At 49.1% G+C, this 15,723-nt stretch overlaps 1 protein-coding gene across 1 annotated transcript in view; it reads left to right on the plus strand.

Annotated features, from left to right (window-relative positions):
- The window catches only part of FARP1 (FERM, ARH/RhoGEF and pleckstrin domain protein 1), a 296,737-nt gene that overhangs the window by 269,133 nt on the left and 11,881 nt on the right, over positions 1-15,723 (plus strand). Inside the window, exons 17-19 of the mRNA XM_082601931.1 lie at positions 3,024-3,105; positions 9,000-9,237; positions 11,945-12,075. Of these exons, the coding sequence (XP_082458057.1) occupies positions 3,024-3,105; positions 9,000-9,237; positions 11,945-12,075 (451 nt within the window). The remainder of the gene's footprint in view (positions 1-3,023; positions 3,106-8,999; positions 9,238-11,944; positions 12,076-15,723) is intronic.

A 15,723-nucleotide genomic window follows, 5' to 3' on the forward strand; every position in this document is an offset into this window, starting at 1 on the left:
GAGCTTGGCAAAGAGGACGGAAGACCTGACCAAGATAGAAACCAGGGCGCCGGAGAGAGAGGCTTCCAGAAGCCAGAGAACAGAGTGCCAGGACTTTGGGCCCAGCCACGCAAGAGAGAGTGACCAGGAGCAGAAGTGACAATACGTGCTTGCTTCGGTGGATTAGGTTAAGGCTAAACTTGCACAGAACCAATTCAGGGAGTGATGAGGGGAGAATCCATATTTTAATTAGAGGAGAGGTGAACAGTAATTAAAGCCATCGGCCAACTTGTTTGTTTTGGCAGCTAAGAGGAAGGAGAAGGACTGAGGGATTCTGCAGTGCGCTGGAAGAGAATGGAATAGGGAAAGAAAGCCAGCCCTAGGGGAGCCGTAGAAGACTCTGGCAGGGGCTGGAGCATCATGGGTACCCTCGCTCCTTTTATTTTATTTTATTATTATTTTTAAAAATTTATTTATTTATTTATTTATGGCTGCGCTGGGTCTTCGTTGCTGCACGCGGGCTTTCTCTAGTTGTGGCGAGTGGGGATACCCTTTGTTGTGGTGTGCAGGCTTCTCTCGTTGTGGAGCATGGGCTCTAGGTGCACGGGCTTCAGTAGTTGTGGCACGCGGGCTCAATAATTGTGGCTCACGGGCTCTAGAGCGCAGGCTCAGTAGTTGTGGCGCACGGGCTTAGTTGCTCCACGGCATGTGGGATCTTCCCGGACCAGGGCTCGAACCCGTGTCCCCTGCATCGGCAGGCGGATTCTTAACCACTGTGCCACCAGGAAAGTCTGCTCCTTTTATTTTAGAGAAACTTTAATTCCCTAATGGGTCTGGGTGCCCATCTCCCCTGTGATGTAATTTACAGTGTATGCTCAGTTAGAACCAGTGGAATATAGGGTGTTGTCACTGCCTGGTTGGGGGTGGAGCCGGGAGCTAGGGGAGGAGCCAGCCCCCCTGTTTCTATCGGCCCTGACTATTCTACCCCCTGGGCTGCTTCATTAAGTGCCTTCCTCCCTGCCTTCCTCTCCCCACCCTGAGATCCTTGCTGCATCAGAGGTTGAGCTGGCAGTTACGGAAAGCTCCAAATGCCGAGAGGGGGTCACTCCTCCCGGTGCTGGAGGCGTAGGGCGGTGGCATCTCTGGGTGTAAATCATCACCCTCTGCACTCGGGCTTCAGGTGTTTTATTCCGCTCTGAGTACCTTTCACTTCCGTGCCCAGATTTTTACGTTTCTTCATGTCTGATTCTTCTTTTTCCTTTAAGTTGGCTTCTGGCTATCCTGAACAGTTGGTTTGAAAATATTAGCCAGGTTTGTTGTTGAAAATCATGTTTTAATTTTCTCTGGGAAATTCAGCGGGTAAACTGGCAGATGTGCACGGGTATTGTGGTTAGAGGTTGTATAGGCTGGGATCCTATAGGCTGGGCTCCTAGGCTCAGGTACAAGCTTCCGCCTCGTGACCACTGACACTAGACATGTTGCTTCATTTCTTTGTGCCTCAGTATTTAGCTGTTTAATGGGGGTGATGGTGGTACCTGGTCACAGTGCTGCCACGGGGATTCAGTGATGTAATGCACTCAGCACTGTAACCAGTCCTCAGTAACCACCAGCTACCATTACTATTAGTATTTTTCTCACTGCCGTTCAAGCTCCTGGATTAGCAACATCAGATACAGCCTGGAGCCAAAGAGATATAAATATATACCCAACTGCTCTGTTAAAAGTGCCCACATCCACATACCCTGAGAAAACCATAATTCAAAAAGATACATGTACCACAATGTTCATTGCCACACTATTTATAATAGCCAAGACATGGAAGCAACCTAAATGTCTATTGACAGATGAATGGATAAAGAAGATGTGGCACATACATACAGTGGAATATTACTCAGCCATAAAAGGAAACAAAACTGAGTTATTTGTAGCAAGGTGGATGGACCTAGAGTCTGTCATATAGAGTGAAGTAAGTCAGAAAGAGAAAAACAAGTACCGTATACTAACACATATATATGGAATCTAAAAAACAAAATGGTTCTGATGAACCTGGGGACAGGACAGGAATAAAGACGCAGACCTACTAGAGAATGGACTTGAGGGCAGGCAGAGGGGGAAGGGTAAGCTGGGATGAAGTGAGAGAGTGGCATGGACATATGTACACTACCAAATGTAAAATGGATGGCTAGTGGGAAGCAGCCGTGTAGCACAGGGAGATCAGCTTGGTGCTTTGTGACCACCTAGAGGGGTGGGATAGGGAGGGTGGGAGGGAGGCTCAAGAGGGAGGGGTTATGGGGATACATGTATACATATGGCTGATTCACCTTGTTGTACAGTAACAAATAGAAACTAACACAACACTGTAAAGCAATTATACTCCAGTAAAGATATTAAAAAAAAAAAAAAAGTGCCCACATCTTTGTCAACTACCAGCCAGGATATCTAGGGGACCCCTGACCTGTCTCTGAACCTGGGACTCCCATCTTGCCCTCTTCTGGGTCATTCTCCCCATACCTACCTCCGTGCATGGGTCTCCTGCACTTCCTCAATTATATTTTTCTCTTCCCAAGGGCTTTTCACACAGCCCTTTATCTGTTTTAGACTAAGGGCTCTTGCGAGCCGAAACTTTAATTTTGAGGCTAAGTCTTGCTTCCTACAAGTGTCTGTTAGCGCCAATCTGTAAGAAAGAATCCGTTTCATGAGCTTGTTACTGCAAGTCATCTCCACGCTATCCTAATGCTGAGAAAATCACCCCAGTGGGGATGGGAAAAGGAATGTAAAATGAGGCCAAATTAAAATGAACAGAAAATGGCTCTTCCCTGTATCTCTTTCAAAGCACAGGTGGAATTATTTGTCTGCAGAATGACTGGGGTAATTTCAAAGTCTCCTTCTGGCACTAACGTTCTGTGACACACAGAGAAGGGAGAGGTACAAACAGGTGATTGGAAAGGAAGACATACATGTTGATATTTTGTCATCTGGGGCTGGCACACCTTCCAGTCATGTTTTCACTGCTAACACTTTGGTTTCCAACGCTTTGCTCGCAGGGAAGGCCGCTCGAATGCTCACATCAGAGGAGATTACCAAAGGATTGGAGACGTGATGCTGAAGAACATTCAGGGCATGAAGGTGAGCTGCTTGGGGGGTTGGGAGAGGGAGTTCCCCGGGGAGAATAATGCTGAGGCTGCCGAGGCCTTGTTTGTGATCCTTGCCCGTGAACACATGGCCTGATTCGAGTCTGCATGTAGCACAGCCCCAGGGGAAACTCTTCCGTCTCCTCTAGATACTTTTATTTGGAAGCATGAAGGAAGATCCAGTCACTTTGGGGGAAGCACTTTCAGTTCTTTTCCTCTTCCAAAGCTCTGTGTTGTAACCAAAACACCAGGTATTTTCTGTGACTAAGTCATTCGAAACTTGTTTTTTAAAATTATGTAGACAAAACATTGGTTGACTGAGCATTTCACTTTTAGTCCGTTGTTTTGGCTTCTTGTGGGTGTGACAAAAATATTGGATTCGGAGCTGTGTAGGAATTCCAGTCAATTCTGTGGCTTTCAGTTGGTTTATAAGGTGAATATATTTTTAACCATCCAGCAATATCTACAATGATCCAAAAGAGCCAAAGTCTCCCCAGAGAAGTCAGTACGTAGTGAACCAACATTCTGCCTCGTGTTTGAAACCTGCCCCACCTCTTACATCTGGAATGTTCATTTTTGCCTTTTCATTTTAACCCATTCATCATTCCTTGAATATGGAATGTTTTAATTCACATAATTTATCTTTTGAATAACCTTACCTAGTGACTAAGAGCAGGCTCGCAACCCCCCAAAGAGGGCAGGGTGCTTGTACTGCCACCGTGCAGCCCATCCAACCATCCGTCTGTGTCCACCCACAGGCCACGCATACTAGCTGAGCACCTCTAACGTCTGAGGCACTCATAGAGTAAAAGTTATTGTTGAGGTTTGAATTAACTCCCAAGCATCTAAGTTGTTCGTGTTCGATTGGTTCCCCCTTAGAATCATGTGTCTCCTGAGATAGGACAGTGGAGGCGGATGGATGGGGCAAGGGGATGCAGAAAAGATAGGATCTGAAACGACTCAAGGGATTTCCTGTTCCTCTTAACAAGTTCAAGATATTATTTAACAGACCTTGAGCCTATTGCTCGCTTTTTCCTGGTGTTCAAAAAGCAACACTCCCTGCTTTGGGCTGTCTCAGAGAGAGGCCACGGAAGCCAGCAGGACTGCAGAATCCTATACAAAAAAAAGCGAAGAGTCATCTAAGGTGTTCCATGACGATAGTATTTTTAATGCCCTAAGTAAGGTGGATATACAAAACTCGGATGGAACAGTAACAGACATCTTTTCACTTTCCATAGTGTTTTTTATTATTTTTTATTATTTTATTTTATTTTTTATTATTTTTTTATTTTTTTTACGGTACGCGGGCCTCTCACTGTTGTGGCCTCTCCCGTTGCGGAGCACAGGCTCCGGACGCGCAGGCTCAGCGGCCATGGCTCACGGGCCCAGCCGCTCCGCGACATGTGGGGTCTTCCTGGACCGGGGCACGAACCCGTGTCCCCTGCCTCGGGAGGCGGACTCCCAACCACTGCGCCACCAGGGAAGCCCTATTATTTTATTTTTCAGAGCAATTTTAGGTTTACAGAAAAATTGAGCAGAAAACTCACACAGAGTTTCCATATTCTCGCCTCGACACACACGCGCGTGCGCGCGCGCACACACACACACACACACACACACACACTGTCTCTGTCCCCTGGTGTGGGGTATTTGTTACAACCGTGAGCCAGTATTGAGACATTATTATCATTAACTAAACCTGTAGTTTACATTCGGGTTCACTGTTCGTGTCTTACGTTCCATGGGCTTCGCCAAGGGCGTGACGTCACTAACCCACCATGACAGCGTCACACAGGACAGTGTCACTGCCCTAGAAACCCTCCATTCTCCACCTGTCATCCCTCCCCTCCCCCAGCCCCTGCAGACCACTCCTCTTTTACCGTCTCCATAGTCTTTTCCAGAATGTTACATAGTTGGACTCGCCCAGTGTAGCCTTTTCTGACTGGCTTTTCTCACTTGATAAAAATAGCCTTTCTCTCTCTTCTACAACACGTTTCTGTTACTGTTGTGCTTCCTGACTTCCCTCACAGGAAGCCTCTCTCCCCATGTTCTGCACTTTTTTCTTGGCCCAGTTTGGTTTTTACCTTTTCTCATGGTGCTCCCTTCTGCCTGCCTGGGATGGGGGCTCCCATCTGAGGCTGGGGCTCCTCCATGGACCTCGGGACAGCGGCAGACACCTGCCAGCTCGGTCCCCGCCCCCTTGGGACGGCCCCAGAGTTCTCCTGTTTGCCACCTCCCCTCGTGACCCTCTGGTGGAAGGGTGCCCTACGGTAGACATCTGTCTCCCTCTCTGGTCACCTAGCACCTAAGGCCTCCTAAAATAGACCTGATTTCCGCCCAGAGCAATTCTTTCCCCGTCAGTCTAATGAGTTGGCATTTTTGCATGTAGTTGGCTAACCCTCGGCTGTGCTGGCGTTTTAATGATTGTGCCGATGCCACCGGCATTTATAGCATGGAACTCTGTGCAGGCAGAATAAAAATAGATGGAGAGGCTTAGAGAGCCTCTGGCAGCCTTTTGGAGAAATTGTTTTTTGTTTGTTTGTTTGTTTTTGTTTTTGCGGTACGCGGGCCTCTCACTGCTGTGGCCTCTCCCGTCGCGGAGCACAGGCTCTGGACGCGCAGGCTCAGCGGCCATGGCTCACGGGCCCAGCTGCTCCATGGCATGTGGGATCTTCCCGGACCGGGGCACGAACCCGTGTCCCTTGCATTGGCAGGCGGACTCTCAACCACTGCGCCACCAGGGAAGCCCCTGGGTTGTTTTTTTATTGTGGTTGTTATTGTTGGTCTTAAAGAATTTTTATAAAGTGTGGAGGGGAACAGCAGAAGGCCCAGGTTGGCACTTCTGTCCAAAATGCTTCGGGTGAGCTCCAGCTTGCGCTGTCTTTTCTGCTCGTCCCCCGGACCTGTGCATTTACCTGCACGTGTTCAGGGGCTCAGCAGGGATGGTGACATCACCCTGCAGCTGTCCCCAGACCCTCCGCACGGGACCGAGGGGGGCCGGCCAGGGGCTCCAATCCCTGCCTGAAAGTCAGAGGCTATCCAGATGGTGATCTCCAGCCCGGGCTGTGAACTTTCAACTGGAAACATCTGCCCAGATGCCCAAAGGCATTTCGCAGGCCAGGGAGGCCCTCACCTTTTACCTGGACCTTCCCCTGCCAGCCAGGCTGTGACCTTCCCCCCCGGGCCCCGTCTTCCTGAGCCTCTCCCGCCTGCCCCCTCTCCTCCTCCACCCTCCCACTTCCCTCCCTCCGCCTCTCAGTTCTCTCTTTCCCAGCTGACTCACCAGCTGCGTCTCGTCCACCCGTCCTCCCCAGCCACCATTTATATCGTAGACCAACTAGGCTCCAAACCCGCCTGGCCTCTCTGTGGTTTAGAGAATACAGTCCAAGCTCTAAACCCGACCGAGGAAGCCTTCCCTAGATAACCTTTCACCTTCCACCTCCCGTCCTTCACGTTCTACTCTGTGCTCCAATGACCTTGAATCCACCTCTCCAGGCACTCAGGGCCTTGCAAGACCCCTTTCTGAGCAGGGTGCACGCATTGGTTCGTTTGCTCATTAATGCATGCAGGCAGCAGACATCTGTGGGGCACCTGTGGTGTATATCAGGCCCCAAGGATGTAGTGACAGGACACATGCACTCTCTCAAATAAGGGACTGCACGTGTGAAAACACTGCACAGAGCTACACGCATGCACAGCCATGCCACATACTTACACGTGCACATGCATGCACACACACACAAGTGAGCGCATGTATAACTGGCAGAATCCAAATAAACTCTGGATTGTCCCAGTGTCAACGTCCTGGTTGGGATATTGTGCTGTAGTTAGGCAAGATGTGAGCATTAGGGGAAGCCGGCGGAAGGGTACATAGGACCCCCCTGTACTTGTCTTTGCAACTTCCTATGAATCTATGTATGTTTTTTTAAAGTCACAAAATAAAGTCAGCAGGGAGACCACGTGATAAAGGCTAAGATGGACAATAAGTCCAGGAGGAAAGAGGAGTCACTCACTCGGCCTGGAGAGCAGGGAAGGCTCCAGAGCTGACCCTGAAGGACAGGTGGGGGCTGAGGGGGGCACGTCTTAGGAACAGAGCGCCCTGTGCCAAGGTTCTGGGTGCCAGGGCCCAGGCACATTCAAGGGCAGGTGGTTCAATGGGTGTCCAGGGCGAGTAGCACGAGGCCATGACGGAGAGGCAGAAGGGGTTACGTGCTAAGGGCCCCACGTGCCCTAACGATGACTCTGGAGTTTGTCCTAAGAGGGTGGACGTTCTTGTCACGTTCCAAGCAAGAGACGATGTGCCCATTTGCATTGGTGTATGTTCCTTTTGGTGGCGCTCGAAAGGCGTCAGGAGTGGAGACAGAGACCCCGATGGAGACACCATTGCAGTGGCCAAAACAAGGGCAGTGACCATGGCGTGAAGCCAGGAACAGGCTTGCTGTTTTTAGGAGGCAGATTTGGCAGGACTTGGTGAAGGATTCAAAAACTGAGGGGACCTGGAATCTTATCCAGATTTTCTGTCCTGAGTAGGCGGTTGGTGGCGGCACCCATCCTGGTGTTAGAGGATCCCAGGGCAGCCTCAGCTGCATCAGGGGGTACTGGGTCGGTGTCTGGACTCACTGCATTTCCCGCTCTTTGTGGAGCGTGGGAATGGAGGTGCCGGGATGGGGAATCCAGACGTGGGAGTTCGCAGCACGCGGGTAGGGAGCCCACCTCTGGGAAATACTGATGGAGTAAGACGTGAGGACGACAGCTGCGTGAGGAGTGAATTCCTCCTGGACGCTGTCAAACTTCTTGCCCCGCATCTGTCTCCACTGCCACCTGTTCAAGGAAAGCGATATTCGACAGCGCTTGTTAAAGACGGTAGAGCAGACTTTATTCAGGACCGCTGCCGTAGGTATGGGGACCCTGCAGTGGGATTTTCCAGTGGGAGACAGGGATTGGGCTCAGCTCCAAGTGCACCGGGGGCAAGTGGGGATCTACAGCCAAGGAGCAGGGCGGGGCTCAGAGGATGGAAAATTTCTGTGACGAAACATCACAGTCGTGGTGGGGGCGGACTCTGGCTGAACCGACTTAATGGGATTCTTTGCCGAAGACAAGTGGGGTGGTCAGACGTCACCTGGGGACAGCGGGGGATGCAGACCCCAGTGTCAAGGGTGACCAGGTCTCCAGGGTGGAGGGTCCTGGTTGAAGTGACTTAGCAGGGTTCTCAGCGAAACGGGATTGTACAGGGAAGGGCACAGGCTGGCCTGGGAGAAGCTTCAGGAGGCTGACAAAAGTTTGCTCAAGTAAGGGATCTCGGTCAGACCCCAGAAGAGGAGGACTGAGTCTCATTCCCATCCGCTCCCGGAATCCAGCAGAGCAGGATATGCTCAAATATTACATGAGCAAATTGGTGGGGGTGGGGGGGATAAACAGAAATACGTAGTTTTAACTATATGACGTTTATTCAGTGGCCCTGGCCTATTTGTCATTTTTTGATGTTTAGGAGAAAACCCCAAGCCCCCGGAAGGAGCTCCCATTGTTTTATTTCCCCTCAGTTTTGCCAGTCTTGTTTTGAAAGGGCATGTATACCTCTAATGTTATAGATACATCTCAAATATTTTATAATCCCTGCGTATTTTAAACTGCGCAGTGCTTTAATCGAGCTTTTTATTCCATCCTGAGAAGTTAAATAGTGAAATATTAAAAACATGAAATTAAATGAATGAAGTAATGAAAGCGAAGGTGATCTCTTTTGAGTGTCAAAATGGGTGGACCATCTGGCTGAGCAGGACTCCGCCCCTCCTCCCCCCCTCCCCCTCCTCCCCCCAACCCCGTTTGTCTCCCCCCCACCCCGTTTGTCTCCCCGGCTCCCTGCCCCACCCGCTCCCGTGTCTCGCCCGCCAGCAACTGGCTGCGCATCTGTGGAAGCACAGCGAGGCTCTGGAGGCGCTGGAGACCGGCATCCGGGGCTCCCGGCGGCTGGAGAGCTTGTGCCGAGACTTCGAGCTGCAGAAGGTGTGCTACCTGTCGCTCAACACCTTCCTCCTGCGCCCGCTGCACCGGCTCATGCACTACAAGCAGGTCCTGGAGCGGCTGTGCAAGCACCACCCGCCCAGCCACGCCGACTTCAGGGACTGCCGAGGTGAGTGCTTGGGGGGGCGGGGTGTCTCGGGGCTACTGTGTCCCAAGAGGGGCAGTTGTGCTTTTTAGGACCTGGTCAAATATTTTCTGTCCCCTTTTGGTCTTTCACGTAAAGAAGGCGGTAATGATCACCGTGGCTTCTCTTTTCCGTCCCCTCTTGCATGCATTTTCTCCTTCCATCCTGCCTGGTTTAGTGCAGAGAGCCCTGGAGAAGCTCCACTTAGAGTCAGCCCCTTACAGGAAGCTTTCCTCTACCTCCATGGTGGAAACTCATCACCTCCCCTTGGATGGGCCACAGAAAATGGCTGGTAATAAATTACTTTTCCTCATTGCTGCAGGGCGTTTGTAAGGTCACCCCAATAAGCATTTCACCTGTGTTAACTCTCAATCTTCACGAGAAGCCTATGAGACAGTGGTGAGCTCACTTTACATATGGGGGCTACTGAGACCAGAGAAGTTAAGGAACCTGCCCAGAGTCACACAGCTGGAAAGTAAAGGACACGTAGCCTAAACCCAGAACCCATGTTCTCGACCATCCTGTCCTCCCTACTGGCTCATGATATTACTCACTGTCCCTCGCTCAGCACCTGGGCCAGGTACTCTGCCAGGTATCTTTCTTACGCTAACACCTTTAATCCTTTAACAGCCCCATGAGAGAACTATTGTTATCCCATTTTATAGATAAGAATACTGAGGCTCAGGGTGGGTGAAGGACTTGTGAGTGTCGCTCAGCTGGCAAAAGAGCAGAGCTGGCATTCCAGACCATGCTTTTCCCACTGGGCCACGCATCGTCTGTTTGGACCTGTGTCCTCTGCCTCGCGTTGTATGTGCTCTGTTACTGTCCACGCTCCCTGGCTTGGGCCTGCAGCCCCTTGGGGGCCAGGCCCTGAGGCCTGTTGCTGGGTCCCCTGCACTCTGCAGCCAGTCCATGCACAGAATGCACCCCTGCAGGTGGCTCTGGACAGATGACATGAATTCGCACACCCGTTTGTATGTCAAGACAGGTGTCTCTTGCCTAAAGTATTATAAACTTAATCTTAGTTTTTAGAAAGACAACCAAAGAAAAGATTTGTCAGGGTAGTTAAGACATTGGCAGTTCACGGAAGGGCAACAGAAATGGCTCAAGGCGCGGTTTTGGCTTGCTTTAGATGGCAGTCTTTGAAACAGACCATGCTGCCCCCTGCCTTGTGCCTTAGTGTAGTCTGTTCCTTCTGCTGGGGCTCCTTACCTCCACCTCCTGGTCCTTTCCCTGGCACAGTCCTCTTTTAAGGCTTAATCTGTGCCTCACCCTCAAGGCTGCGTGACCCTCCCCCCCATCTGCCTTGTCCTGCCATATCGGCAGTCCCTGTTGGCTGTGCCTGGATGACATGACGTAGGGCCCTTCCCAGCTCCCAGGACTCAGACCTGCGTAGATCTCTTACCCGGGAGGGTGAGGGCGAGGGAGAGGGATGTCTCTAGTTTTGCACGTGCTGTTCTCAGGCCAGCTTGCCTAGTTTTGCATTTTACTATTTTGCTAAACAGTCTCCACGGAGAAAAGTCTGTTCTTCACAATTAAATGGCAAAGATGTCTGTTCCCTAGCTGATAACGTAAGGTGGCATCATTGTAGAAAGACTGGGCAAGTCGAGGACTATCTGAACATAGATTTCCTGAACGTGACGGATGCGGAGAGCCAAGAGCTGTACTAGGATGCTTCTGGGGCCAGGCTGCCATCCGTTTTCCTCTTAGAGCTTCTGCACGCCCACCGCACTAAACATTCAGTGCCCGGGAATTGTTTGTTGGACTCAGTCGGCTGGTCATGTCTAAAGACAGAGCAAGCCCTGGGTTGTCACTATGGCTGAGACAAGAAGCATTCTGTGATAAGAAGCCAGGAAGCATTTCATTTGCATCCCCAGGGAGACAGCAAAAAACAAGGAATGCTTCCTGCCACAGTTGAGGTGCTGGGGGAGTGGGGAGGCGGTGTTCACTGTCCTGAAGATCGAAGTTCAGTGGACAAATGTTTCTTGCTTTCCCTTGACAAACAGACCAAAATGCTCAGCTACTATGGATGTGCCTGCCCCCCAAACCCGTGCTAACAGGGCACCAGCTCCTTTTCCATATCGGATGCCCGTCAGTATAGGGGAGATGTGCCCACATTGGAAAATTTAGTTTGCAGCTGTTCTTTACAACCATTTTATAAACACTATAAATGTCTGCAGAAGGAAGAAGCGGGGTGTGTTGGAATGTTCGTTACCCAAAAGTGTTGCACTGCCACTTAGACCCTTTGCCAGAAAGATCCCTCCTTTGCCCTAGATTTTTCTGTGGCTTTTCTGTGCTCTCTCTGCTCTGTTCTTTCCCGGTAGCAGGGAAGGGAGGGAAGTCTCTGCCCCTGGGACAGAATTCCAGGCACTCTTATTCCCTTGCTGTTGCCCCTTTATGCCCACAAGTAATTCTAACTGAAGGACAGCTCTACACCACCAAGCTATGAAGGGGGCATTGATATTTTCAAGATGGTTTTGGGGAAACTAAAGCAAAGCCAATCAATACATAAAGTACATCACTCAAGTTTTATTATTGAGAATTAGCAGTGTTTTCCCTAGAAGGATGGCTTCGTTATAGTTCAGCTCCAGGAGGATATTACCCTGGAGAACTGATCTTAAAGATATTGGGGGAAAAAATGACCCACGTCTGCCATTAATGCTGCAGCTTTTGTGTCCGTTTCCTTCCTTAGCTGCTTTGGCAGAGATCACGGAAATGGTGGCCCAGCTTCACGGTACGATGATCAAGATGGAGAATTTCCAGAAGCTGCATGAACTCAAGAAAGATTTGATTGGCGTTGACAATCTTGTGATTCCAGGAAGGGTAAGCAGCTGTGCTCTCTGTATGCTTTGGAGGTAAAGCCAGAAAGACAACATTGAAATGACTTACATTTGAACCTTTTGAATATGGACACTCCCAAGTTAAAATATCCTCCTTCCGAAGTGGGTTCCTTTGGGAAAATGCCTTGAACATTACGGTGTCAATTCAAAAATTTTGTGTTAGAAGGAGATCAATCAATCCTTTCACCTCATATGCTGCTTTTTCTCCTTACTGGTTGATCCGCTCATTTATTTTTTCCCCACCATATTCTGAGCAGATTTGAGATTGCTTATTTTGTTTTTTTTAATTTAGGTAAATAAAAATGGAAGATAAAAAAATTTTTTTTAAGAATTGGGTAAAATGGCGATAGCAGAGAAAAAGCTAGTGCGTGAAAGCAGGCAATAAATTCCCATGTAAGAAAAGTATTTTTTCTAAGATGCAATTTACAGGGACTTCCCTGGTGGTCCAGTGGTTAAGACTGTGCTTCCACTGCAGGGGGCACAGGTTCGATCCCTGGTTGGGGAACTAAGATCCCACATGCTATGTGGTGTGCCCCCCCCCCAAAAAAGATGCAATTTGCATAATGTAATTTTAATTTGGAATTAAAATAACATTTTAGCCAGAACATGATTCTGGGAGAGATGCAAATTCACTTATGCTATTAACCTTTACTTCCCCATGTGCATGACATGTAGGTCATTCACAATAAAAATAGGGCCTCGCTATCCAAACACACTCTCTCCACGCCAGTGGGCATTTAAAAAATACAGGGTAGCCTGCCTTTTTCCAATTCTCTTCCTAGGAAGCAGTCATTGACCAGGAATTAAAAATACTAGTCAGTTGCTGTGCCTCGTCAAATCTCTCTGTGGGAATTTTTGCCACTAGTCCCCTACCTTGAACCTCATCCAGGTTCAGAAGGGCATTTTAGCCTCTTTGAGCTGCCTTAATCTTCAGACAAGTATCCCGTGTGTCAGGGGCTTCTAGTTTTATCTGACAGGTAGCCTCCCTGGAAACTTTAAATCTGTGTAACTCAGAGAAGATAAGGGAACATCCCTCATCTTTTGGGTATTTGGGTCTTTCTGTTGGGAATCCTAATTACAAAGCTGACCAGAATACCAGTTATAAAATGTTGTCAGAAGAGTTATGTGGTAAATGCTGGGTGGAAATTAAAGCTGGGATTTACTTCAGCTCTGCTGGTGAGAAAATTCTGCCGGGACTCAGTACACGACAATCACGTTTACCCCATCCATGCAGAAGCCTTTAAAGCCTTGTGGAATCAATGTAATTTTCTCTTAACTTTGGATGTTATAAAATATTTAGCATATCATGCTACGTGGCAAACAGAGCATTTGTAAGGGACTTATTTTGAGGAATAGTTTCCACGGTGCTATGAAAAGAGCAGTGGATTGGAATAGGTGGCCCGGGTTCAATTTCTGGCTCCACCAGAATTGGGATGGCTCACTTACTGGAGTGTTCCTTCCCTTCTGTAACATGGGGATCATACCTTCTCCGTCGTAGGTGATACGGATCAAATGAGATTTAATGTGCAAAACTAACACAATAAATACGAATTATCTTCCTCTTCCCCCACCTACACTTATCTGAAGAGACTAAGTTTATGCTTATTATAATGTCATTGAGTACACAGCACGCATTGTAGAAGGCACCAGAAGCTTTTCATCAGATACAGGCTCTCTCACCCACCAACCGACCGGGTGATCCGGGCAAGTTCCTTACTCATTTTGCTCCTCAGTTTCCTTATCTGAAAACTGGGGATGAATTTACAGGCTCACACATGCAGCTAACATAAGCACCCAGCACATGTCAGGCTCACACCACGTGCTAAATAAAAGAAGGTCATTATTATTGATGAAGCTGAAGTCAGAACTGGGGTGCTGGTTACACACTGCAGACCCACCTTATCTGCACATTCTTATGTTCATCTGCCTGCCTCACGGCCACTCACTGTTTCAAAGTCAGCCCTGACTGAAATGGGAAGGAGGGATCTAAGACCCTCAGAGGGGCGAGTTCTAAGATGGGCTGTTGCACACACGGAGGCTAATTATCTTTCTTTTTTCTTTAAGTCTTTATTGAATTTGTTACAGTATTACTTCTGTTTTATGTTTTTGGTTTTTTTGGCCATGAGGCATGTGGGATCTTAGCTCCCCGACCAGGGATCGAACCCGCACCCCCTGCATTGGAAGGGAAAGTGTTAACCACTGGACCACCAGGGAAGTACCCTGGTTTTTTGTTTGTTTTAATTTTAAATTATCGAATAACCTGATGAGTGGAAAGAAGGCTCTGACAGATTTATCTACTGGTGGAATTTGAAAAATTGAGATTTAAAGGTGAGCGGCTAATGTTCCAGCTCCCTGCGGTCTAATTCCTCACGCAGCTTTCGGGCATAATCCTGCTGCCCTCCCGCTAGGGTCAGGCTGAGACGAGGTCATGTCCTGGAAGGCAGGATTCCCCGCCCCGGAGGCAAAAAGCCCCAGCACACTCTGGCCTGAGCCAGGCCCCCAGCGTGTGTTTTCTGTCCCTAAGAGTTCTGTGCCTGAGAGTTCTTCCAAGAGGATAGTGGAGGTTCATTTGGATAAAACTCAGAGGCCTGGATATTGTGAATTTCATTCCAGTAGGAAGCAGCTTGAGCTTAAGGATATTAGGAGGCTTTTCTTTTTCTCCTATTTCATGGGGTTTTTAAAAAATTAAAAAACAATGCTGGGCCAGAGGCATTTTCCATCTCCAGCCCTGAGACAGTGATCTGAGTCCACAGCCCTTCTGCAGAAGCTCTGTCTTCCCCTTCCCACATCCCTAAGATTCGTTAAGAAAACGCACATGTAACAACATCCGGGAACGGGAGTGAAAGCACAGCAGGGTCACCACTCCTCGTTCTCTGACCCCCTCCAGTGATGAAAGCAGTCCCCAGACACCGTTTCTTCATACGGTACCGTTGCTGTCTGATAGCATCCATCCCGTGGACCAGCACGTATTTGTTATGTGTCACTTTGTTGATCTCCAAAATGTGTCAGTTAAATCGCCAGCAGATGTTGTCTTTGATTGACATTTCATAAAGGACCGAAGCAAGAGTCAGGCTGTGCAGAGTCTACAGAATGCAAATGACCTGGTTGAGTCCCTGTTCTTGGCTCGTTAGCTACTGAGGTCACAGGGAAACTAGGTAACAAACAGCCCCAATACTTAGTGACTGAAGACAACCTTTTAGTATATGTCACGGTTTTGTGAGTTGGGAATGGGGCAGGACTCAGCCAGGTGAGTCTTCTTTCTGTACGGCATTGACAGAGGTCCCAGATGGGCTGACCTGGAGGGGCCAAGGCTTACCTTTGGCAGATGGCTGGAGGCTGGGCTCAGCTGGGACCGTGCACCCGAGAGCCCACGAGGGGCCTCCCCAGTGTGGGTTCAGGGTGGGCTCACTGCTTAATGTGCAGTTTAGGGTTCCCAGAGCAAGTGTTCCCAGGGACAAAGCAGAGGCTATGTGTAGTTTTATGACCTGGTCTCAGAGGTCACACAGCATCACTTCTATACTCTCTTTGTCAAATTGGGCACCAGTCTACCCACATCCAAGGGAAGGGGACAGAGACCAGCCTCTGTGGGAAGAATGTCAAAGAACTTGCAGCTGTATTGTTTGTTTGTTTG

Source organism: Mesoplodon mirus, assembly GCF_964341445.2.
Source record: "Mesoplodon mirus genome assembly, chromosome: 17".
Lineage (NCBI taxonomy): Eukaryota > Metazoa > Chordata > Mammalia > Artiodactyla > Ziphiidae > Mesoplodon > Mesoplodon mirus.